The sequence below is a fragment of the Cibotium barometz genome, chromosome 43, assembly GCF_041138505.1.
Source record: "Cibotium barometz isolate CiBa-2024 chromosome 43, ASM4113850v1, whole genome shotgun sequence".
Classification (NCBI taxonomy): Eukaryota; Viridiplantae; Streptophyta; class Polypodiopsida; order Cyatheales; family Cibotiaceae; genus Cibotium; species Cibotium barometz.
In genome coordinates this window covers 11169684-11195797 of record NC_141088.1, presented here as the reverse complement: position 1 = coordinate 11195797, position 26114 = coordinate 11169684, and the positions used below count along the sequence as shown (strand labels likewise).

General features: G+C 46.1%; 1 protein-coding gene across 4 annotated transcripts; it reads right to left on the bottom strand.

Annotated features, from left to right (window-relative positions):
• Positions 1-435: 435 nt before the first annotated feature.
• LOC147613519 (uncharacterized) lies at positions 436-25616 on the bottom strand. Of its 4 annotated transcripts, XM_086781491.1 has the most exons (11): positions 25367-25395; positions 24474-24576; positions 24305-24385; positions 23950-24144; positions 6885-7076; positions 6579-6760; positions 6080-6175; positions 4904-4949; positions 4557-4681; positions 2811-2903; positions 436-1558 (listed from the first exon to the last, which is right to left on the bottom strand). In XM_086781491.1, the coding sequence occupies exons 3-11, from the start codon at positions 24351-24353 to the stop codon at positions 644-646; spliced, it is 1893 nt and encodes a 630-aa protein (XP_086637617.1). In that variant the 5' UTR covers positions 24354-24385; positions 24474-24576; positions 25367-25395; the 3' UTR covers positions 436-643. The 4 variants fall into 4 exon arrangements, with proteins under 4 accessions (XP_086637617.1, XP_086637616.1, XP_086637619.1 ...); XM_086781490.1 differs by lacking the exon at positions 24474-24576 and having other exon boundaries at positions 25367-25616; XM_086781493.1 differs by lacking the exons at positions 6885-7076; positions 24474-24576 and having other exon boundaries at positions 25367-25472.
• Between the last annotated feature and the right edge of the window lie 498 nt (positions 25617-26114).

Below are 26114 nucleotides of genomic sequence, written 5' to 3'. Positions count from 1 at the left end.
TGCAAAGACTCGTAAATGAGCAAGTAGTGGGTCAAGGACTCATGCCAGTTGTATAACGGCCCTATTACTGAGGAAATTTGATTAGTCAACGTCCATCTCAATGCCTGATTATTTAAGCTAACCAAGAAGACTTGGATATTCTAACTTTATTAAGGGGCTGCGATGCGCTGGCTCAGATGAGGGTTGAATAAGCATATGCCCACTTTTCTTGCATGCCTGGTCTTACTACTACAATGCTTATTAACACTTCAATTGAATTTTGGGCTGCCTTAATTAGACAGGATTTGGCATGATTATAAGCCGGTAAAATGCAAATTAGGCAATGCTTAATACTGTTTCACATGAGACGAGGTAGGCTTGATGTTGATTCAGATGGAAGGAGTTAGATTGACAATGCTTGATGTTGGTTCAAAAGAGGAAATGGGGCAAGAGAACTAAGAAAGTGGTAGGAAGTGGTGTTTTAGGAGTAACAAAGGAATGTTTTGATTGCTTCTCCCTACATAGATTACTGTAAAATTAGATGGGAGAAGGTTAGATTAGGCTACCTAATTTGATGGCAAAAACCACAGCAGGCATATCATCACATAAAGAAGAAGTACTGCGAGTGAGGGTCATTCCCGTCCTTGCAGTTACAATCTCAGTATCAGTCATTCAATTTGGGGCTGTATCCATACAGCGATACACGGCTTCGATACAGATCGTGATACAATGCTTTTTGACTCTCATTATACAGGCCATTCGGATAATTAGCCAGTGCTGCTGGCAGTACCTGATGTGTCCCTGTATATGTAGGATTCACTGCCCTGTCTGCATCAAACCTAAACTCAGATGCCTTCTGTGACTGGGCAGGTTGAGGCAGGCCTTGCTTGCCTGCAGGTTGCCCCTGCTCCCGCCCAATGCTAGTTTCAGGAAGAGCATAGAACCCTTGCCCACCACCTTGCAGCATACTGTTGTTCCACATGGGCCGTAAAAAATCCTCTCTCAATAGAGTTCCAGGGTGCCTTTGAAATGGCAAGAAAGCAAGCTCACTCTGCCGAGCTTGCGGACCAGCTAATGCAGGGAAATATCTGTCACCAAGAACTGACTGCTGCAATTTGATCCGCTTGGCCGGATGCTCGCCTAACAGGCCAGTGTTTGCAGTATGAACAGGATATCTGTCGGTGGACAGCTGAGCCATCCATGCCAAATGTTCCCTTCTCATCACAGCATCACGATCCACAAGCACACGTCCATGTCTTTCCCCATGAGCAATCCAGGAGGCCGGATTGGAGATACCTCTTTCATCCTTAGACAAGTAGTGGTTAATCAGATAGCCTTGTTCCTGTTGACCTGCGACAAGTTCCATCTCAGTATTTCCCAGGCGCCTCTTATTCTGGTTCGCTAAGGCCTTCATGTGAGGATTAAACAATAGAGACCTCAAAAACTCGGCTTTGTATGCACCCAACATGTAGCTTTTCAGCTGTATGAATGCTTCATTAAAGCAGCTGTAGATGGCATCAAATCCACCCACATTCACAGCTCGTGCAGCATTTTGTGAAAGAGCTGTGAAGTCCTCTACCTGCATCCGCCATCATGATCGAGTAAATAAAACCATCCCTTGGCAGTTTGAAAGATTTCAAACTTCATCACACGCACGCGCCAGCACACAAACGTGTGATGCACGTATGCATGATCTACTTACAGATAGCTTGTTGGACATTACAACCAATGCAACAAGTGCGAGCCAACTGGAGTGCACGCCAACCCATTCTAAACCAAGATTCATACGAGGGGCTCACTTTGTGAAGGGATGACTCCAACCACCACCAAGCATGTAAAAACCCAGTTGTGAAGTGGGCTGAGTGTGGGTCCCACTCCCCTCATCTGTGCCCTCTATAAAGATCCATAAAGGGCTCATCAACCCTCATGCTTAGTTAGGGTTAAGGGTTTTGTAGCGCTTCAAAGCTATGAATATTTGACTTTGGACTTCTCTTATATGTACAAAAGGGGAAGCCCAACTACTGTGCCCCCTTCCATATAGACGCACCTTACAACTTCAATTGCCACCAATCATGTAAAACCTGTTGCAAAGTCGGCTGATGAGGAGGGTCACACTCCCCTCAGCTGTGCCCTCTCTGAAGGCCCATAGAAGACTAACCATCAACCCCCCAGCTTGGTCAGGGTTTAGGATTTTGTAGTGCTTCAAAGCTATGAAACAGGTTTTCATGCAACTTTGGACTTTACTCTTGAATGTAAGAAAGGAGAAGCCCAACTACTGTGCCACCTTCCATCTATGCACACCTTCGTGAAGGAGCAAAGCTCGAAATCTGCCTGTAAAATTTATCATATGAATGGTCAAAGCACCCACCATGGTAATCCCCTCATGGGAAAACAACAAAGAGCTCTTGTAAATGCAACCAAGCCGACCTGACAGAGGAGAGAAAATGGAAGGCTACCGTGAAGACTGAGACACTGAGGGGAGCTGATAGGAAAGCAGGCAATACCCCCAAAAAAAAAGCCAAAAAAAAAATCGCAGATAGAGAGAAGCCTACAAGGGCTAGCAAGCAGCTATAGTCAAGCATGCAGCAGCAGAAGGGGGGGGCAATGGGAGCACCAGGCCAAGGGAGAGGTCATTCTAGGAGAGATAAGCAGGCAGCCAAACAAGGCACCAGGAGCAGGATTGACAACAGAACCCCCCGTTGAAATGTTTTGAACTTGGAATAGATGCTCCTCACGTTTCATCTGTTTCCCATAGCTTCCAATGGTTTTAATTAAACTTCGTTATCCTGATATTCACAAAGCGATTGTAGGTGTGAAAGACATAAGCTTACAAAAATCCAGCCTGGCTCAGATGCTGAAGTCCATGTCCCGTCATACGTGCTCGCACAGAGTCCTTGCTGCCACAAGTCTTTCACAGCCAACAGCTGCACAAGTAAATGATTAATTTGTTACTCAAACAGCACACACTGCAATTATATCTTATTACTAGTCAGGTTATGCATAACATACATGTGTGCGCACACGCACCATAGTTGCCCAACACAGGAGCAGAGCATGTGTGCGCACGCGCACCATAGTTGCCCAACACAGGAGCAGAGCAGAGTACAGCAGGTATTTGAGGAAATGGTAATGGAGAGAGAGAGAGATCGAAACAGAGGGAAAACGGTTCGTGAAAATGCCATTTCATCAAATTTATAGAATTCATAAGCATAGTGTATGAACATGCAGAGAGGTGTTTGGGAAGGGGGATGCACATGGTCAAGAAAAGAGGCTTGAGGTGAACTGGAATGAATATTGGTACACACACACTCATATGAATGTGTACGTGTGTGGAAGTATGCATGCACACAGACAATTTTTTATAATTTCACAATTTCCACCCCTCTCAAACCATTTGGTGAGGTAAGCCTACTTTGTAGATCCATGAGACAACAGAGAAACTTCAAGGGCACTTTGTTTATCCACTTGGTCAATCAGGGGCACCTCCAAACCTCACCATGGGCCTCATTTCTCATGCATGTGTTAGCTACTGACAGTCTATGGGAATCTGACCATGCTGCTGAATATGAATCTCATGTCCCAACCTCTATGAGTGCCTAAAAGGGGTACCAGGGTTCCGCCAGCACCTGTCAAACCCTGGCAAGTTATCTTTTCTTTCTATATCCAAAGTTGCCAGGATGGATCAACTGGATATCTATGCAGAGTGCACAACCACCCTTTACCAGCCCTCTGCCCCACTGAAAAGACCAACAGAGCTACGTCCTCTCATACACCAAAGACCCGGGAAGGCAACAGCTTTTACCACTCTGAAAATTACAGCCACAATTGCAAGAATGCAGACCCTGCTAACTTGCAACCTGCCAATAGGTTGCTGTTGCTGCTCTGTTGAGAGTTGAGAGAAGAAAAGCTAGGATCCAGAAGATTGTGCTCAGCTAGGATTCCGTTTTTACTCAAGAGTATTGATGAAAACAGCAGCATCTCATGACAATCCTAAAAGTGTTTTAATCTCTTTTCCCCAATAAGACTACAGCTGGATACACACACACAACCATGCCTGCGGGCCTGCCATCTTGAGGATATGAGGCACCAATCAGGTGACGTTGTGGGTTCAGGCACCTTGATGTACGCCCATCAAACCCATTGCTGATGCGACCACCGCATTTGGCCTGCCAACAGGAGGGAAACCAACCCCAAAAAAGGGACGGGCACCTCTTGTCTAACCAATCAGCAGAGCCATTCAGGCTGGTACAATCCCTTCACATGCCCGTGCTTCCTCTGTAACTGCAGCCTCCCATCATGGGCTCCTTACTTCAAGCAGGCCATTTCCTGCTGTTCTGATGACCTTCACTTTTTTCCAGAGGGGGATCTGTGTGCAAACTGTATACCAACACTACAGGAACTGTGAATGTTAACACTAACTTGTGGCCAGGGTGGTGTGTGACAGGGCTGCTTACAGCACCTGTGTGATGAGCATGCAGGGACAGGCAGGCACACTGTGTATCCAGCCTAACATTTATGACATTCTTTATATGGATTTTTTTTTTTTAGCAACAAAACCAAGTTTCAACTTTCCTTACCTGCATTAGAAGCGAGTTAAATAATTGGCCAACACTTTCTTTGTTTTTTCTCCCAAAATCCTTGTATTTATGTGCTTGATTTTCAACCAAAGAAACAGCATTTGATGCTGTCAATGATTCCACACCTGCCCATTCCAAAAATTATGTTGCATCATGCCCAGTGGACCATAGCCTTGCTCTTTTTAACCTCCTCGCCTGCTGGGTGGCAACATGCTCATCATCACATCACAAGGGCAGCCAGGCCATATACATAACCCTACCATGCTCAGCATATTGGAAAATTTTGATCTATTCCACTGGTGGACTTACATGATAAAGAATCAACAAGAAAAGATATAGAGACTGACCTTTCAGTAAGGCTGAAAATGGAGGAAGTATTGCTGGTATCCTTGTCTGTATTAGTCGGAAGGAAAAAAGGTCAAAACATGGATATGGATCACAACTATCAAAACATATATAATGTCTTTGTAACATGAATAGCCACTATATGTGAAGAGATTTAGGTTCTTGTTTTATTAAAGAGAGCAATTTTTGTCCATGGGTATGTAGCCTGGTAGTGTCACCGGTAGGGACACTACAGTGATGTCTCATTTAGACTGTGAATGGTATGAGTCCAAATTGAACCTATCGCATTTGTATTGTGAATAGTATGAGCCCACAATGAGATGCATGTGACTGGGGGACAAAACTATAAATGGGCAACTCGAATGCCTGTGAATGGTCACTAAAATGCATGAAAAAGGGCAATTGAAGTCAATGCTTTGTAAGATGGGACATCTATCTTGTGCATGTGTGAAGAGCTGCTACAATGTCATCTCCCGTCCGTGAGTTGCTCAAGGCACCCTTTCATCCGTCATTAAACCAACACACTCCCATCTTCTCTCAACCAAAGGTGGAGGAGGCTGAGACTAGGCTGAGGTGTTTTGTTTTCTTGCTTCTTTCCACCCCCACGCCCCCCCCACCCTCCCCTCCCCACCCCCCCCCACCCCCCCGCACGTCTTCTGTCCACACATAGTAATGTCCCGTCTTTTTGCAACCATAACCCTCTCCTTTCCTCAAAAACTCCAGCCACGGGCGTATGGTTGAGCCGTCCAGCCACATAAGGGAAATCTGGTAAGAGAAAGACTCTTGTTTGGGATCAAGAAGGCTGCAATGAGATTCCAGCTCCAAAGACCAAGGAATAGAGTGGCAATCCTGACCTTTCTTGGCTAGACCAATCACTGGAAATTCAGTAAGCAAAACATGGCGGCTCCCAAAAGTAGAGCCATGTCACCAAGCCTCTTAGTAAGCAGTAAAATCTCTCAACAAGAAGGGACTTCCTTGGAGCACACTCATAAGCAATTGTGGCACACTTAAACTTGATCCAGAATTGAACACAGCCAAGACGCTAAGTACTTGTGATCTGTCGTCGGCGACCGCCTGCAAATTATTCCATTTGAAATGCTAGCCCACTGCAATGCCATAAGCACCAAGAGCACATTTAACAGGAAAAAATTTGAGACAGAGGTAGCAATTCTAAGTACCTGCAGATGAAACGCGACAAGTAAGCTGATGCTTAATGAGTTCAATGTATGGTCTTTTGAGCTGTTAATCCCATGCACGTTAGCCCAAGCCTTCATCTGCAGCATACCACACCAAAGACAAGTGCTTTAAGTAGAAAAGCTTACATCCTCTATCACAGGAGCCTTTCATGCTTTTGTCTCAGCCCATCAAGCTCAGGTTCGTTGGTGTACAAAGACCCACTCAATAAAAAATCAAGAATTTTGCTAAGGCCCTTTACACAACAGCCCATGAAACCCGGAAAAGTGGGGGGCTTGGTTGCCCCTCCAGGAGCAGCTACTCCCCGCACATCATCAGAACAAGAACAGAGTGCAAGAATGGGCTTGGTTGCCCATCCATGAGCAGCCACCCTCGTGCACCATCCTCGAAACAAGAATGGAGCTCAAGAATAGCAAGTCCATCAGAAGAAAGAAAAAAGCTACAGACAGAAGAAAGAAAAAAGCTACAGAAAGTAACACAAACCAGAAAACACAGTTTGCGGAACCTCGGATCAATCGACGAGAAAATGCGCAAAAATTCTGACTTTGTTATCCCGTCTCGGTTTTCAGCCGAGATGTCACACTCTATCCCCGTCTTGCAATGCATAAACTTCACCACTGGCACTTTGGCCTTCAGAACAGGTTGTATATCGCGTACAAGTCCACCTAGCAAACATGTATCGCAAGACTACTCCGTCAAAAGGCTGCTACAGTGCATACACAAAAAATGCATACGTGCAAAAGCCATGGCATACAACACTAATAATTAATTCAGAAAATTTCCACCTACAAGCTTGCAAGCCATAAAGCAATTTTGTCAGCTTCTTCAAAACTTTTACTCTCTCCTCGCGTGTGAAGGCTTCCACCCCATGTTCCACATTTAAAGAGATGTCCAAATCACTGGTTGGTGTGAACATGTCCATTGTGAAAGAGCCAAATGCTCTTGCATGGCAAACACCATACCATTTCTTGACATCACCGACTGCAAGTAAGTCAACTCACTTCATTAAGTAACAAGAAAGCTACTCAACTGTAACATTTCTACACATGCTCATGTCTACATAATTGCCATTATTCAAACTAAAGAGTGTTAACATTAAGACTTGTTCAGAAAACAGAATCATTTCCTTACTCATATACAACTAGTTGCAGCTACACAACAGGTTGCTAAAGAGTGTTAACATTAAGACATGTTAAGAAAACAAAATCATTTCCTTACTCATATACAACTAGTTGCAGCTACTCAAGATCCTGCTCTAGAGAAGGTCAAGATTGTTGTTTCAAAGTTTTTCTGCTTGTTATGCTTTCGAATTAAGTGTTTTTGAACACCTAACCAATGTATACTTGAACAAGGAGAATTTTGTATGTTTTTCTCAAGTTGTTTCAAGGAAACACTTTCGCTGCAGCCAAGAATAGCTATGGGAAAGTGCTTGTGTGGATATTCCTGCTATGAGGATCAAGATTTGTATTTTATATGGAATCATGGTTGGAGAATATGTCTTCTCAGAATTTATATCTTGGGACGATATTATATAATTGGACGAAATGCCTATAACTACGCTTTCCCATTGGTTACATCGGTATATGGACAATGTCTTTCAGATATCTGATTCTGTCTCAGATATCAGTCATTCCTATTCAAGTATTGACTTGGGTATGGTTTCTTGCTGCATTGAAAGGGTGGGTGAAGAACTTGTAGGAAACCCAAAAAACCACAAACCCATCCAGGACACAGAATGGGGATTTACTGGAACCCCCACTCCCAGTCAATCACACAATGATCCTAAGAAATAGCGCTCTAGAGGAGCAGGACCAAAGCCCGGCCAAGTACTATAGAGGACCTATGCTTTGAATGCAACTAGAGGGGCCATCATCAACGGGATTATCCAAAGATGCGAGCTTTGAGTGCAAAAACCCTGATACAAATTACAAAATTGCAAGGTAATTTTTTGTTGAAATTCCATATTATAATATCCAGCCATAAGCATGTGAAAACTATTACTTGCGGACTGTCCAGCTTATAATTTGGCCACCCTTGATAAGTGAATGTGAACGCTTTTAAAAACACAGAGTGCCCACTTAATAATTTGTCCTCCCACACTTTAAATAAGTGTGGTTCCGGGCACCAAGTTATTTGTACTAGATAAATCCCCCATTCCCAAAACTTGTACATCCTCCATCTCTTGGGCATCTTGGTGTCTTCCAGGGCCTGTCCATGTATGCAATCAGGTTGGTGTAGACATTGGACCATCACATTGAGTTACTGCATGGTAGATAAATCCCCCATTCCCAAAACTTGTACATCCTCCATCTCTTGGGCATCTTGGTGTCTTCCAGGGCCTGTCCATGTATGAAATCAGGTTGGTGTCTTCCAGGGCCTGTCCATGTATGAAATCAGGTTGGTTGGTGTAGACATTGGACCATCACATTGAGTTACTGCATGGTAGCCAAGAAGGATGGCAGTGTACGCTTGTAACATACCTACGAAAGCAAGACTTGGTTGATGCTTGTAACATACCTACGAAAGCAAGACTTGGTTGATGCTTCACAAAGCTACGATTAAGGCTAATCCATATTAGCAAACCATAAAATAGATGAGACCAGAGAGACCTAGACTATTTATTGTATATTGCCAAAACACAAATATATACAATGAGTTCATGATCTATACTAAGACTTGTTATGCAAATCTACCATGCAATGTAAGTTGTGCTCTCCTCCAACCAAGAAACGATCCAAATACCTTAGCTCTCCATACTCTATAATGATGTCCTATAATGACCCTTGATGTGCCCTTGTATAGTAGCTAAAGAGCTGATCAATTGCTAGGGTTGGCTGGTTGGCCAACTATGCATGACTAGATAAAACGTATCCAAAAGATATCCACATATTATTATTTGTGGATACCAATGTTGGAATTCGATGCTACATCCTCCTCACTGTAACTGTGCAAGTGACAAGTTGCTTTATTTCGTAAGGCTCCCATTATGAGGAGTATCCCTTGTGTGTTAAAAGCATGTCTGGGCGCCCATCGATGACCAATTTACGCACTCGGATTCACCATGCCAAGTAGGATACATGTAAGCAAATAGACAGCTTTCTAGGGTAGAAGAAGATCTTCCCAGGACACCTTGTCTTCGAGTTGAGGAGCCCAAACAAACACCTAGACCACCTCAGTCTAATATTGTTGCACTCAGATGATGTGCTCGATTCGGTCCCCACAAATACCGGAGGCTTGCCTTGGAGTCCGCTCAGCAACTTGCACATGAGGGTGACACTGGAGCATGGTATGCCCGAGTTTCCACCTGGTTTTCAGGACACAGGCTCCAAATGGACCACCTCCCGCCTCTTTAGTACTGCTTGGACTCCTCTTTTCTCTGGATCTCCCATGGGGACGTCGCACCTTCGGAGCTCCCACCAAAGATGCACTTCTATAGAGATCATTTCCTCAGGCTCACAGTGGATGGCTACATCCAGCAACCAGGTTACTTGGGTATTCACATGTCACATGCCATGAGGATCGCAATTGGCCAACTACGGGTATCCTCCCAGTCATACAGAGACCTCGGGAGGAGAGGATCTGCAAATTATGCCACAGGTCGAGACAAAGGAGCACTATAACTGTCATTGCCCAGTGTACTATGAGATCTGCGGGAGGCACCATGAGGGTTTTGACCCATTATCCAAGATCATGGACTTCCCGGACCAGCGTTGCCTGGGACGACTCCTACTGGAGCTTCGCACACATAAAGAAACACTCCTAAGAGAGTGTCTGCCACAGCCACCACCCTTCCTTTCTCGCCAGCCAACCATTACTAGTTTCTTCCAGGCCCAAGGAGAGGAATCAGGATACCGGCATAGTGGACCCCATGGGTCCACCATAAGATACCTCAGCTCCGCCCCGTCCCCGAGGAGTGCACTTCGACATAGCCAATGTCCCCAGCCCATGGGACGCCAACCACAATCCTCCCATGAACTCCAGATCCAAGACATGCTCCACCACCACAACACCACCTTCTCACCTACCGTGACAGAAGGGAAACTCTCGGCCATAGTCAGTAGCCCCATGCTCAACATACTTGAAAGGCAAGTACCCTCTACTGGACGATGATGTGCCCCTAGTGCTTCATGAAGACGTTTAATATAACTTTCTCTCTTTCTGGACCAGTCATAGGGTGGCCAACCTACGATATGACCAACCCTAGCTACAATAGATAGAAGCGTTTGGCAGCCTCTCGATTATATTGAGATCATCGAGTTTAGATCTATATTCACAGCATTATGTGCCCTTGCTAGTGAAAGACATCCTCGGTCACAGAGCCTACCTAGATATCCATCAAAGCTCCGGGTGGACACATGCCATCAGTTTGTAGTTCGGTTTGCAAACAATAATTCAGTATTGTTCTTCATCTCTCTTGCATTGAGCTCTTTATCTTGTGGAAGATTTTGTTGTTTGTGGTATTCTCTCTAGGCACCCAAAATAGTCAGTTTCTTTCAGCTTTATAAATAAATCACTCAATTAATCATGCCTAATGTCCATGCATAGAATTCCCTTCATACGTTCACATTGACTTGCAATCATGCATGAACCACAATGAAGAGCTCCTCGTGCATTCACAAACATAGAACTATTACAATGCTTTGGCACAATAGCCCTTACAAACACATGAATCCAAACATGTACTCCACCTCTGAGTTGGCCAATGGGTATGAGCATGTCCACATCACACTCGGGAGAGCATACGTGACACCTCATGCATGCACAAACGTAAAACTCCCATCTTACAAAACATTATCTTCAATTGTCATTAGCAACCATTGCCCAATCATTCGCATCTCCACCTAAACTCATACCATTCACAATCTAGAGAAGACATCAATCACCATATTGTTCCTACTAGTCACATTCAAATGAGAGGCTATTCTTGTAGTGTCCCTATTGGTGACATCTCCCGTTCATACCAAATGGACACATCTCACACACCCTCCATGGCCAATAGGAGCCCCTTACATGTCAATTCCAAGGCTATGCAAGAACATAGAGCAACTTTTTTTGCAACTGAAGTCTGAACCTTTGTTGTTTGGAGGTGAAATGGGATCAATTGGTACTACAAGTAGACAAAGTGGGTCTTTCTGGAGATGTGGGGAAACTCTAGAGATTCGCAGAGGCAATCGAGGTTTTTTCCCACGCATCATGAGCACATATCAACTAGCACAAGTCATGTAGGCTCTACACCCGCCCCAACTTGCTGCCCAGTTAAGGCCTTCCGGTGGATTCTGAGGGGCACTCCAGTTCGCTATCTTGGTTGCCAGGTCTCATTGACGCCGCTATTCAAAGTCGCGCCCTGTTGGGCAAGCTGATTATTAGAGGATTCCTTCTCAGTGGTGAGCCCTGGAAGGATTTCCTCTTGGCCCAGATTTCAGCCCGCACTCCAAGTCTAGGAGGCCTTGTGTGAAAATATACCCAAAAAGGGTATTTAACCCAGCCCAAAAAGGGCCACTTTATCATTTATTTTATTTATCTACTGGCCGACTGCTTATGCTGCCTTCATATAAATATGAAGCGCCTCCTAATACTCTCCTGCTCCTGCTGGATTGATTGCCCACTTCAGGACAGCACTTCAGCATCCTTCTGTACCGGCTGCTGGTGTTGGAACAGGCCGCCTACAAACAAGTGGAACCCTTCCCTGCTGCTGCTGAACTGGACGCTTTCATCTGCAGTGATCTTCTGCGTTTTATCACGAGTTGCTGGTGCTGCTGGTCCATGGTGCATATATCTGCATTTTTCACCACAGCTTACTTCTGCGTTTTTTACATCAGCAGCCATCAGGACATAAGCGCTTACATCAGCGCTTACATCTTAGCCCTAAATCAGGGATATATCGGCGTTTACATCAGGCTTATTTCGGGATTGTCATCTGCATTTTTTGGGACAGCAGCCTTCTCTACTCGTTCGGAATCTCACATAGAGCTCCTGTACTGGACTTCATCTTTCATATACATATCACCATTGCATGCTGTGTGATTTGCTCATATATTTGGTCCTTTGGTCTCTTTTGCACTCACATGGTATCAGAGCTATCGTGAGCAAAAGGATTGAAGACCTCGAGAGTACACAGCATGGCTCGTCTACCTTCGATTCCGGAGGATCAGCCTTTCATACCAGATATTGACTCTCCTTATTCTGATATAGATCACACGGAGGATGGGACTCCTCATTCACTAGAGAGCCCTGTTCAAGGTCTTCATTGGGAAACGACCAGCTTATTTTTACCCACTCACCCTCTACACCCTTGGCATATGGTTTTTCTTCTCCGAGCTCATCAGCCGTTACTTCTAGAGGAGGATACATGCCCACAGCCAGTGTGCCAATATTGGACCCGGGTATTCAGCCTCAACTGGATAGCTCTGCTTCTCATCCTAGCCGAAAAACTGGACTTCAGTATGGGACTTTTTCTCAGGAAGGACGCGTACCTCCTCAGTCGTTCGGAGATCCATCATCATCCCTGTCGGTGACTACATCAGGTTCGTATGTGCCTTTTAGTACGTATGTTCCTAACTCTACCTGGGTATCTTCTTCTATAGCACAGGTTCAACAAACGGTACCATCAACTACCCTTGATCCCTGGCATTTTGTGAACCCAAACAGAGGAGGGTCTAGGAGTATAATTCACTCTCCGACTTCTGGTGTTCAAGGAGGTAACATTGTTTTCTCCTCTGGTTCACTTTCTGTTCCTACTCCTAATGTGTTATGGAATACTGCTCAAATTCAAACACAAAACCCTCCCTCCCAACCCATATCTCTTTCTACTAGTGTTGGCATGCAGTTGTCATTGCCTGCACCTCCTTTGGGTCCTGCGTATGGGTTCTACCCATCCCAGTTATCTTTCACAACTACGCCCTCTGGCACTGCGGTACCACCCAGCATTCCGGGGTATCAGGTGGTTTACCAACCCATCTCTGGCACTGGTGTTTTTCCCAATTATGTGCCCTCTCCAGGGTTTGTGCCTCAACCAGGTATTCCACCTATGCTGAGCAGTGAGTACCCAAAACTTTATTCCATCTTATGGAGCACCCTTGACAGGTCCTACACCTATGCCTGGTCCTGGTGGACTTTCTGGTTTCCCTCCTCAAAAGTTACACTCCAGATATGGGCACCAGCCATCCTGGACTCCCCCACCATCTTCCTTTCATGTTTCTATGTCCAGAAATGCTTTCACAGAAAAGACCCATTTTAACGGGTCTAATTATACAACTTGGGCTAATCTTATGGAACACGTTTTCACTTCCCAAGGTTCCTAGACCTAGTAAAGGGATTTGAACCAAAACCCCACCCTTCCCTAGCACCTCTTGAAGTCATCAGCCATTGGGAAGCTAGAAATGCCACTGCTATAGTGGAGCTCATGCAAGGCCTTTTGCCAGAGTTTCATTCTCAACTCCAGTAGTTCCCCTATGTCTCTAACAGATGGGCACACCTTGCAAAGAGATATGCCGCACGTGATCACACGCGTCGCATTGATCTTGAGCATCAAATTCAAATTCTCTATCAAAGAAGGGGATGACCTGACCGTCAAAGTTGCTAAATATCGGTGCCTTAATGCCGAGTATGCCACCACTGGTTCGGCCAAGTCCTAGGAAGATCAGGTTATCACCTTACTAAACAAGTTGCCGCCTAGCTTCTTTACTTTTGTCACACAGACCATTAGTTTAGAACCTATGCCTAACCTATATGAGTGTGAGTGCCAACTCTTGCGCTTTGCTCGGTTGCATGACCAATTTCATCCCAAGAAATCATCCTCTTCCTCCAATCAAGAGGGGGCCCTTGTGTCCAATACCACCTCTACTCAAAAAGGACAGCAAGGGAAAGGGAGCAACAACTTAGGAAATCAAGGCAAACCTCCCGGCAACAATACTGATTCCAAAAATCCTACCTCAACACCCATTCCCCACTGGCAAAATATTCCCAAAAATAATAGATTTTGCACTTATTGCCAAATGCCTGGACATTTCGATGATGAGTGTGTTTTTAAAGCCAAGGGAAATAGAGCCAACACGTCCAACCCCACTACCTCCACCCGCCAAAACAACCAAGGTGGTAGCAATGCCCCAAATTGGAGATCCAGAGGGGGTAGTTATCCAGCACCTACTCTGCCAGGCTCCCCTCCAAGGACCCAACAACAAGGCAATGGTTCTACTTGCCCGCGTTCCTCTCAGTGGCGATCCACTAGTCAGGTTGCTCAAGCCCCACCTTCCCAGTCAGTTTCTTTCACCATCCTTGAAGAGATGTCTGACTGGTCTTCCCTTACACCTCATCCCGACCCCTCGGCCAATATTGCTCAGGTCACATTTAAGGTTGATTCTAAACACTACTCCAGAAAGAAGAAGAAACAAAGGCCTAAACGAGGCCATCCGCAGGGGAAAGCCTCTACCTTCATTCAGATCTGTCAGTTACCTGACAATCCTTCTGTGCCTATCATTGAGGCCAATCCAACTCTTCCCTGTGGTCATCCTGTCACTTGGGTAGTTGACAGTGGAGCTACTCACCATATGGCACGCAATGCTGACATTTTCATCTCTCAGCGTCCCGTTAAGGGAGAAGTTCGTTGTGGCAACAACACAATGATGCCCATAAAATCCATTGGCACTGTCTTATTTGACACCAACACTGGCCCCAACCAGGCTACCTTGGACAATGTCTATCTTGTCCCTAATTTAGGTCTCAACCTTCTTTCTGTATCCCAGCTGACCCAACTTGATCGTGGTGTTTACTTCAACAAACGAGTTGTCGAGGTAATTGATGAAACTACCAGTCTTGTTGTTGCCAGAGGTCAAGCTCAGAAGGATGGTTTGTACCGGATGTCTACTTTCTAACTGAGCCATCTTCGACTGGTTCAGAGTTTCATCAAGTTCGGGCCTATGTGACCCAAGCTCCCTCCGACATTGAACGACTATGGCACTTTCGCTATGGTCATCTACCCTATGCCACGCTCTATGAGCTATCTCGAGACAAGTTAGTTGAAGGTATACCCAGCCTCAAACTGTCTATCAGCCCTGTCAAATGGGCAAGCAACATTGCTCCCCATTCCCACAACATGCTACTCATCGTGCTTCAGGAATCCTCAGGTTGATTCATTTCGACTTGAGTGGCCAATCCCCAACCCCTTCCTTGAACGGATCTCTCTACTACATGCTGATTGTTGATGATTATTCAAGGTACATGTGGGTATATTTCCTAAAGCATAAATCCGACACTTTCCAATACTTTTCCACATGGGTTCGATTAGTCACTAATCAAAGGGGCGTCTCAATTGGGATTGCTCGTAGTGACAATGGTGGTGAATTTATCTCCCATCAATTTACTAAGTTCTTACAAGATCAGGGCATTCAACGCCAACTCACCTCCACCAACTCTCCCTCACAAAATGGAGTGGTCGAGCACAAGAACCGAACTGTGATGGATATGGCACGCTCCATGCTTTTTGCAGCTGGGCTACTCCGAATGATACAAGGGGCAAGCTTGAGCCAAGGAGTGAGTTGCTCATTTTTGTGGGCTACTCTTCTGAATCAAAGGCTTACAAAGTTTTTGATCCACGATCAAACAAAGTTTTCGTTCGTCGAGACGTTGTCTTTGATGAGCGCGACTTACTTCGCCTTCCGCTGCCCATACCAACTGAACAAGAATCTCAGATTGTGCCAAATGAACCCCATCAATCACCTACAACTTCACCTCTTGAGGAGGCTTCCTCCTCCCGACAACCACTCAGGGACCCTTTACCTCACTGGTATCAACAAACCATGCGTGATTCTGGCATGCTTCCCCTTGATATCCCATTGGACGGTCCTCGTTGGTCCACCAGACTCGCTCCTCGTGCCTCATTCGCCTCTATTTTTTCCACAGACTATGTGGCGCATGATGAGCCAACATCATGGAAAGATGCTATCAAACTTCCATCCTGGAAACAGGCTATGGAACTAGAACTCGAAGGCATTGACCGTCATGGCACGTGGTCCCTTGTGGATCGCCCTCGTCATAAGAAGGTCATTGGAACCAAATGGATCTTCCGCACCAAATTTAAAGCCGTGGTACCTTGGACAAATACAAAGCCCAGCTTGTTGTGCAAGGCTTTCGCCAAAAAGAAGGCATTGATTTCGACGAGACCTTTGCACCCACTGCTCGAATGACGACAATCCGTCTTTTACTCAATCTGGCTGCTCACCACAAATGGCCAGTCTATCAGATAGATGTTAAGAGTGCCTTTTTAAATGGCATTCTCAAAGAGGAGGTCTACGTTGACCAACCTCCGGGTTTCCCGCTCCCCGGCCTTGAGGACAAAGTCTTTCGCTTGCATAAAGCTCTTTATGGGCTTAAGCAAGTACCCCAGGCGTGGTATCATCACATCGACATATTTTTTCACAGCCAAGGTTTTCAACCATCTCACTATGGCCCCAATATCTACATTTACACTAATCAAGGGGATGGTTTCCTACCTAGTACTGTATGTCGATGACCTCATTATTTTAGGTTCACGTCAAGCCAAAATGGCTGATATCATGGCACAGCTCAGACGAACTTTTGAGATGACTGATCTCGGTCTTCTCTCATATTTCCTTGGCATGGAGGTGATCCAACATCCTAATGGTATTTTCATGTCTCAACATAAGTACTGTCTCCAACTCATTACTTCCTACTTTCCTGATGGTGCTATCCCAGTGGCTACTCCATTGGATCCCACCGTTAAACTGTCAAAAGGAAGTGGACTCACCTCCACATGAAGAGTGAGCCTATCGACAAGTGGTTGGGAAACTTATCTGGCTCACAAATTCTCGTCCTGATATCTCCTATTGCACATCCATTTTAAGTCAGTATTTCAATGCTCCTAAGGGGCCACATTGGAGTTCAGCAATGAGGGTTGTTCGCTATCTAGCAGGTACCAATTTGTATGGACTTCACTACAGTCGTGGGATCACCCTACCTGGTTACATGGACTCCGACTGGGCTGGTAATCTCGATTCTCGACATTCTCATGATGGTTATTTGTACTCCCTCGGATCTGTCCCTTTCTCTTGGTCTAGCAAAAAGCAGGACACCGTTGCAGGTTCTTCCGCATACGTCGAATGCCGGGCCCTTTATGACACCACCACTGAGGCTATGTATCTTCGTCAGCTTCTTTCCGACATGCGCATCCCCATTGACACCGCCTCTATCATCTTCGTCGACAGTCAGAGTGCGATTGCCCTTGCTGGCAACCCTATTTTTTTCTAACCGTACCAAGCATGTGGGTGTCCATTTTCATTTTACCAAGGGACAGGTTGAGCTTGGAACCATCCAACTCTAGTACATTCACACGGCAGACAACCATGCAGACATCCTTACGAAGTTCGTCAACCGCCCCATTCTCGAGCATCTTCGCAATCGGATCGGCATTGGTCCACCACCATCATCCTCCGCACATTGAGAGGGGGATCTTCCTCTCCCTTAATATTTCTTATCATTTTGGTATGGGGCACATGAGTCAATAAAAACCCCATGAGGGCACGGCTCGTGTGAAAACCCACTGCATTGCATTTTTTCCCATCCTGCATTCCCTATGCACAGCATTCTATTTTTTGTGTTTGGGGCACATGTATGAATGAAAACCCAAAAATGGGCATTCATGCATGTGTAAACCTCTTGCATTGTGGCATTCTTCTAGTACCTCCCAATCCCAGAAGCCTCTACTCCGGTCTCAAATCACATGAATCCTCATCTTCGACAACCAAAGCTGTTTTTTCCCCTCATCTTCTCTCATGATCCCTTTTTGGTCTGAGAGGGAGGGGGGTGAAAATATACCCAAAAAGGGTATTTAACCCAGCCCAAAAAGGGCCACTTTATCATTTATTTTATTTATCTGCTGGCCGACCAGCACCCTGCCTTCATATAAATAGGAGGCGCCTCCTAATACTCTCCTTCTCCTGCTGGATTGATCGCCCACTTCAGAACAGGACTGCTCATCAGCGTTTCTCTCTCCTCCTGCTGGATTGATCGCCCACTTCAGGACAGCACTTCAGCATCCTTCTGTACCGACTGCTGGTGTTGGAACAGGCCGCCTACAAATAGGTGGAACCCTTCCCTGCTGCTGCTGAACTGGACGCTTTCATCTGCAGTGATCTTCTGCGTTTTATCACGAGTTGCTGCTGCTGGTCCATGGTGCATATATCTGCGTTTTTCACCACAGCTTACTTCTGCGTTTTTTACCATCAGGACATAAGCGCTTACATCTCAGCCCTACATCAGGGATATATCAACGTTTACATCAGGCTTACTTCGGGATTGTCATCTGCGTTTTTTGGGATAGCAGCCTTCTCTGCTCGTTCAGAGTCTCACATAGAGCTCTTGTACTGGACTTCATCTTTCATATACATATCACTGCTGTGTGATTTGCTCTGATCTTTCATATATTTGGTCCTTTGGTCTCTTTTGCACTCACAGGCCCTTGGCCACAAAGTACCAGATGGATTTTCACAAAGATGTGGGCCCGCGATTTTAGCCTAGCTTTTGAGGACAGATTTGCTTCGAGCTTGGGATCTCCCTGTCAGAATCGAGCATGCGGAAGCCACACTCATACACACGTAGAGAGAAGGAGAGAGAAGTTGACGCGGAGAGAGAGAGAGAGAGAAAAGTTGACGAACAGCTTTGATATTAGCAATGAATAGATTGAATAATACAATGGGTGGGCATGGGTATATATACCCTCACAAGTGAAATGGCCGACTCCTTTGTTACGACTCAATGTCACATGAGATACTATATTTAACACCCTCTCTGTAGCTCATAGTGGGCATAGATGAAGAAACCAAGTCGATGCAGATGCAACCATGGACACCCTAGCATGGCCTTTGCTAGGTACACCTCGGATAATGCACCAATCAACCTGTCTCCACAAGAAAATGCCATCTTGAGCTTTAGCTGCCACATAGAATAATGAATTGCAGACAACTCCACATTCATGATCCCCCATTCGTTGAACTGAGAACACACACGTCCAAAAGATCTCCTGAACATTGAACTATCGACACATGACGCCCAAAATTCTCTGACAATGAACTAGGAACTCATCCCATCCATAGTCTGCTACCAATGAACTACGAACACATCACGTCCATAGATTTGTCAAGCTGTTCCATGCCAGATGCATGTGCCTTGAACTCCGACACACGGGTCCAAATCACCAAAACGGGAGCACAGACTGCCCCTCTCTCTGCCACTCACATGCCTCTCTCTGGCTGAAGCATGTGGTAGCATCCATCCACCAAGCTAGAATGCTGGAGTATGTGCCAGTGAAGTCCTCGCCACACCAGCAGACGCCGTAGCATCCCTCTTAGAATCACTATCACTGTCATCCTCGTCAGCTTTGCCTTTGCCTTTGTCATTTGTCGAGCCTTGAGCTTTAGCTTTGGATTTGCAATCCCGAGCCAAATGCCCTCGCTTTCCGCACTTATAACAACGGCTCCTAGACTTCTTATTGGATTCCGATGCAGCATGTGCCGATTCTACATCCTTCGGAACCCGAATCTTGCCTTGGGAAATGAGCACTGCTTCCTCCTCAATGAGAAAAGAGCTGAGATCATCAAATTCCAGCTTTTCCTTCGTGACTTGTAAGCGTAATGCCCTCGAGACCATCTCATACTCCTCAGGCAACTTCGTAAGAACCAAGGCAGCTAACTGGGTACTAGTTAATGCACTATTCATAGCCGATAACTGATCATGGATAACCTTTGCCTTCATTAGAAGTGACTGCATAGAGGTCCCGGTTTCAAACTTGATGGAAAACAACTGGCCGAGAAGGGTTACTGCTCGCATTGTTGAGTCTCGATCAAACATTCCTGCAAGCTTTGACCACATTTCCTTGGCAGTCTTTAAAGTCTGAATGGCAAGGGAAATTTCCTTGGTGAGAGATTCTGCAATCGCCGACATCGCCTTCGCATTGTGAGCATCCCAATCCACCAGAGATTTGAGAAACTCCTCCTCCTGAAGACGTGTGAACCGATTGCTATCCCTTCGGGGACATTCCTCCGAGCCATCAACAATGTCCCATAAGCCTTTTCTGCTAAACCACAGCCTCATGATCAAGTTCCAATGCGCATAGTTGTCGCCATTCAGTTTGTCGTCCTTGCTTGAACACGGGAGACCCATCTCATAAACTCCGTCCAAGATCTTCTCAGTCGATCCAAACCTCCTCTCCGTAGCCGACGCCCTCTTGTAACAGTCAACACAGTTGAAATCTCGTCCCGAGTCCTCGAGCACTTTGACCTGCAAGTCTTGGCCGCGTCCTGGATTCCACTCCCGAGGCTCCACCCTTGCGTCACCGGTGCCCTCCTGGCCTGCTATGATGCTGTCCAAAGCAAAACCAGCCTCCAAAGTGCTCTAAAAAACTGGCCGACCAGCAACAGGGCAGGAAATCGCAAGCCCACAGCCAACCAGGAGAAAACGCAGCACTAAAGCTGAAAACGCAGGTGAAAAACAGCTCGATGAAGCAAAACGCAAACCTCCTATGCTTCGTGCCTACTCGCCTTGCTTGGCTGACCTGCTTCACCAAACAAAACGCAAGCTTCTCCTTACCTCTCTATGCGCTTGTCCAAGGACCCTAGAGCCTCAGCTCTGATACCATGTCAGAATCGAGCATGCGGAAGCCACACTCATACACACGTAGAGAGAAGGAGAGAGAAGTTGACGCGGAGAGAGAGAGAGAAAAGTTGACGAACAGCTTTGATATTAGCAATGAATAGATTGAATAATACAATGGGTGGGCATGGGTATATATACCCTCACAAGTGAAATGGCCGACTCCTTTGTTACGACTCAATGTCACATGAGATACTATATTTAACACTCCCTAGGCAGATAGCTCCGACAGCCTCTAAGGAGCGGCTTCGGCAACCTTTGGTCTGGAACACCTTGATCCGTTTACCCAATGGCCGCGTGTTAGGGACCCAACCTCATGTATCATGGGGCGCCTTGAGCACAGGACTAGCCAAGTCCCTTGGAGATCGGATTGCACACAGGCAGTTGCCCCCGAAGGTGAAGGAGAGAGGCCTGGCAGGGTCTGAGGTAGAGCCAAGCTCAGCATTGACATCGACTCAACTATCCCTCAAGAGTGGCTGACCCCTATCCCGTACCCGACTCCCCCAATATGGCTAGGTGTGTTTACCATGCATGATATTCTCGTGGCAGTCCACGGGGCAAATCAATGCTCTACTCACCTTTTCTATTGGATCCCATGGCATACTAAAGAGATATGAGCTTCCCTTAGAGGACTTCAGTGGCTGCACCTTGCAGAGGGTGAGGGTGATTGGTTTTCGGGCACGGGAGTGGCACATAGACCCAGCTATGGATATGATGGGAGTGCCGACCTCTCACGCGCCTTCAACAGGACCTGCGAGAGTGGACTTGGCACGACCCCGCGGATAGGGAGGAGACTCTGGATGTCCCCTTCTTTGCATATATAGCGCGGCTAGGCCGCAAGATCCAAACACCAGAGATTGATGGCACCCCGACAAGCAACAACACATTGGCAATCACACAGGGCCTCTCACAGCGCTTCCATTCAGATTTCTAGAAGAGGTTTTGGGGCAGCTTTCGGCATAAAAGATCACCCTCTTTCTTTGGTTGACGGCACACAGGAGCTTGGTGGTTGGTACTTGGCTGGCAGATGGAGGTCGGCCAACTACTTGCCCACGGTGCAGCCACCATCAGGAGTCTCAACGACTTTGTCTTTGGGATTGCACAAAGGCTCAGCAAATTTGGCAACGGATTCTCCACATCTTCACTATGGACAGGGCATCGACCTGGATTATTACATGGCACCTTGTAGAGAGTGAGGGTGATTGGTTTTCGCGCACGGGAGTGGCACATAGACCCAGCACCAGCCAAGGTGGCCAAAGAGAGATTTTGACAGCTATGGATATGATGGGAGTGCCGACCTCTCATGCGCCTACAGTGGGACCTAGGAGAGTGGACTTGGCACGACCACGCAGATAGGGAGGAGACTCTGGATGCCCCTTTCTTTGCATATTCTACGCGACTAGGCCGCAGGATCCAAATGCCAGAGATTGATGGCACCCCGACAGCAGCAGCACATTGGTAGTCACGGGGCCTCTCACAGCGCTTCCTTTCAAATTTCTGGAAGAGGCTTTGGGACAGCTTTCGGCCTAGAAAGATCACCCTCTTTCTTTGGTTGACGACGCACAGGAGCTTGGCGGCCTGTACTTGGCAGGCAGTTGGAGATCGGCCAGCTACTTGCCCACGATGCGGCCACCATCAGGAGTCTCAACGACAGTCTTTGGGATTGCCTGAAGGGTCAGCAGATTTGGCAGCGGATTCTCCGCATCTTCACTATGGACAGAGCATCGACCCGGATCATTACATGAAGCATGGTCGCTTGGGCCATAGAGGCTAGAGTAGTCAAGGCTTATGAGGAGGATGGGGGAGGACTAGCCCTTCGGGTCTATCAACATCGTATTTCGGCAGTACCAATCACAGCCCCACCTACTAACCACTGGCGACCAGGCTCATGCCAAAGATGGGAGATTTGTAGTAGCATAGCAGCATGGCACATTTGGCGGGCTAGATGCAGCGAGGCCATGGAGGGCACTCACACTCCGCCGGCTAATTCCATCAAGAGTATATGGCTCGATATCATTCATACCCTCCGCGGTCAGTGGGGAAGCTCCAGGGAGGTTCTAACCACATGCGGAAGTGGCGGGAAGCTTTCTTGAGGCTTTGGAGGCCTGGCCCATTTCTCACAAATAGAGGTGGTGACCCCACTTGACATTATAGACTATATGTGTGGTTGTCCCCCCCCCCCCTCCCCCTTATGAGATAGCCTTCTCCTCACAGAGCGGCCAACCGGAAGAGAAGTGTTTCTCTTCCCCTTGTGATCTTTTGATTCCCGCCCTTAAATGAGGCGCGTTTGTATCGAGCCCTTTGTGGCTGTTTTTTCATTAACTAATAGAACGATCTTTTTCCCAAGGGGGGGGGGGGGGGGGGGAAAGACAAAGTGGGTCTTCCCCCCAACGCCACAAATGTAACCTCCCTCTAAAAGAGGCCAACAATTAAGGGAGTCTCCCCTACCCGGTTGACAGGGGTCCAAGTGTCAGATTTTTATGTGGACACCTTCGATGAGTCTCTGGAAGCTATCCCACACGCACCCACAAACTTGGTTCAGCTCTGCTTTGGGGCTGGCTGAAAATTTACAGGTGGGTTTTGGAGAGGCAAAACCCAACGATTTTCAACAAAAAAGGTATGTGAAGGCTCGAGGGAAGATGAGAAACAGGATGATGTAAACAACATTAACTTTGAAAAGGGGGAGCTACGATGGTAGTTCTGCTGGCGATGGCCGAATGGCAATGGTGGAATTGGGTGGCACCGCCGGTGGTTGGCGGCAATTTTGGGGAAGTGCAAAATCGGACAATTGAGGCTACAATCATCTAATTGGAATGTAGAATTAGAGTGTCTTCCCACCAACCCTAAAAGCGGCCAGCAATGAAGGTCTTTTTCATTGTTCACCTCGTGAGAGGGATTGTATATGTTTTTCAGATGTAGATTTTATGCAAGAACCTTGCACGAGCGAAAGAAAAAAGTTATGGTGACCCCGTAGATCATGGATGGAAGTTAACCTTGTCACAATATTCTGGACTTGCAAATGTTGTATGTGCATGAATATAACCTGTTAACTCATGTGTTCACTTGATGGGTTAGAGTATTGAGGTGTGTCCTCAAAATTCACTCCCTTCTTTGTGTGTGTGTGTGTGTGTGTGTGTGTGTGTGTGTGTGTGTGTGAGAGAGAGAGAGAGAGAGAGAGCAACGTTCATAGTACCTGACAATTTATCTCTGACCAAGCCATTCACAAAGTCAACAGCAGTTTTTCTTGCTTGATAATCTTGAGGCGTAGGCTGCAGGTACATATAGACATTTTCAAACTGATTTTCTAGCATGTCTATCTGCTTCGGCAGTGGATGTGGTTGAAAAGCTGCAATCTCCCGCTCCAACGAAAAGGCCTTCTGCTGAAGTGCTGGAATGGCATAGAAATCTTTCATATTGTATGTATCCTTGATAGCATTACCTCCAGTATCAGAACTTGCAAGCTTTTCCTCAAACTAAGGTGTACATGTTCACTTGATAATGTTCGCTCAAAAAGCAAGAAAAAAGCAAGTTCTGCACTTTGTATTTACCAGTATCCTTCAGCCTGTTCTCGTGCAAATCACTTGATGCTTTCCACATTGTATTCAACCTTCACGGACTAGCTCTAAGGACTGTCACACATCAAATACATTTTGTGGCTTCAATTAAAGACCTTGAAACATCTCACTGGCAAAAAATTATGCTGTTTTGCCATGCTACCTGCCATTATATCAATCATTCATAGTAGAATTTAATGTAGAAGTGTTCCCTTGAGGGGTGCTTTTGCAGCTCACCCCTCATTCGAAGCTTCGGACTCCAGAGCCTTAAAAAAAGAGCAGAAGCTTTAGTTCTAGAGCAGCCCATTGGGACCACATGATCCAGAGAATGCATTTGCCTCACCGTTTTTATTCCACGATAAGAAAGAGGGATGTCGCGTGCTGGGCGACGGCTAGATGGGCAAAGTTTAAAAGGCCCTGATGTGAGACTTATAAAAAGGACACTGGGCTATGGCTAGAAGGGCAAAGTTTAAAAGGCCCTGATGTGAAACTTATAAAAAGGAAGCAGAGATGGCCATAGGGTGAACAGCAGGCATGGGTTGTTTCACGTGCACCACACCCCACTGGCCATTGGAGCTGTACAATTTCTCTAGCCTACTCTCATGTATTTATCATAAAGTCGTGAGATAGTCGTCGGCTATTGCTGCCGTATAATGCCACCAATTGTGTGGCCACAGCCTTCCAAGTGACCCCGGAGTAGACACCAATAAGATTGCCAAGTTTATGTGTGTGGAATGTGTCATGTAGGATGGGAAAGGCTCTTCCATCAAGTCAACCCATCTGACAAAAGATGGGGAAAAACGCTACAGCCTGAATTCTTCAAGGCCAACTCCAAGGCAGACAATGTGATGAGAGGCGATGTTAAGAGAAACGGGAGTCATTTTGGTGGAATTTCAGTGCATTGAGACAGAATTTGTAGCTCTGCATAAAGAGTCTCACACACACACACACACACACACACACCCCACCCCACACCCCCGCCCAAAAAAAAAAAAAAAAAAAGTCTACCATCGACCAAAAATATACATTAAAACACACGCGCGCGCGAGACCGTACCTGCACGGAGCGCCGACCCAAACCCTCAAATATTCGCAGGTGTGGCGATTAGGGCTCTCAGCTTCTATCCCCCTCTATACTACATCGATATATATATATATATAATTTAAAAAACTTATTTGCCATGTGAATTAAACACCTTATCACCCAGTGCATATGAGGCCCATTACACATAGCCATACCCCTGCCTGCCCATGCTGATGTGGTGGGGGTATCCACCGCCCATAATTCATGGGCAGGCAATCTCCCCCGCCCATACATGGACAGTGGGGTATGTGTAACGGGCCGGAATTAAGCACGTTATACACACAAGTTCCATAGCTCTCTCTAACTCCCCCGCACTAAATATATTTGCTAAAATTTTGGTTTTTTATACGAAATTGTAGGGTTCGAACCCTTGTTTTGCTACATCATTGTATTTCATGATAATATATGCTGGTGTGTGTGCGTGTTTCAAAGTGCACTTGCACTTCAAATTTTTATTTTTTTGATATATTAGTAATGTTATGAATTCCACCAAGGGTAATTAAGTGTCTCAAAGGTTGTGGCTCCTAATGGCTTTTGAAAATCAAAGTTTCATTATTTAATGAAAACAAGGAAAATTCATATGGAAAAATATTATTTGTATTAACTCAAAGAACTTCAATGTCATTTTTCCTACTCAACGGTAGATATATGGTATAATACCAAAGTAGGTCTGAAGATAGATTATGCCACAAGTGGCTTGATTATCATCTGAGTAGTTACT

Bases quoted from the DNA above. Each gene is read 5' to 3' on its own strand.
- LOC147613519 (XM_086781490.1), bottom strand. From the start codon at position 24,353: ATGTGGAAAGCATCAAGTGATTTGCACGAGAACAGGCTGAAGGATACT. The intron at 6,761-6,884 runs GTAGGTGGAAAT...CATGTTTGCTAG, and splicing joins GCTTTATGGCTTGCAAGCTT to GTGGACTTGTACGCGATATA. The intron at 2,904-4,556 runs GTAAGGAAAGTT...TTACTTGTGCAG, and splicing joins TTAACTCGCTTCTAATGCAG to CTGTTGGCTGTGAAAGACTT.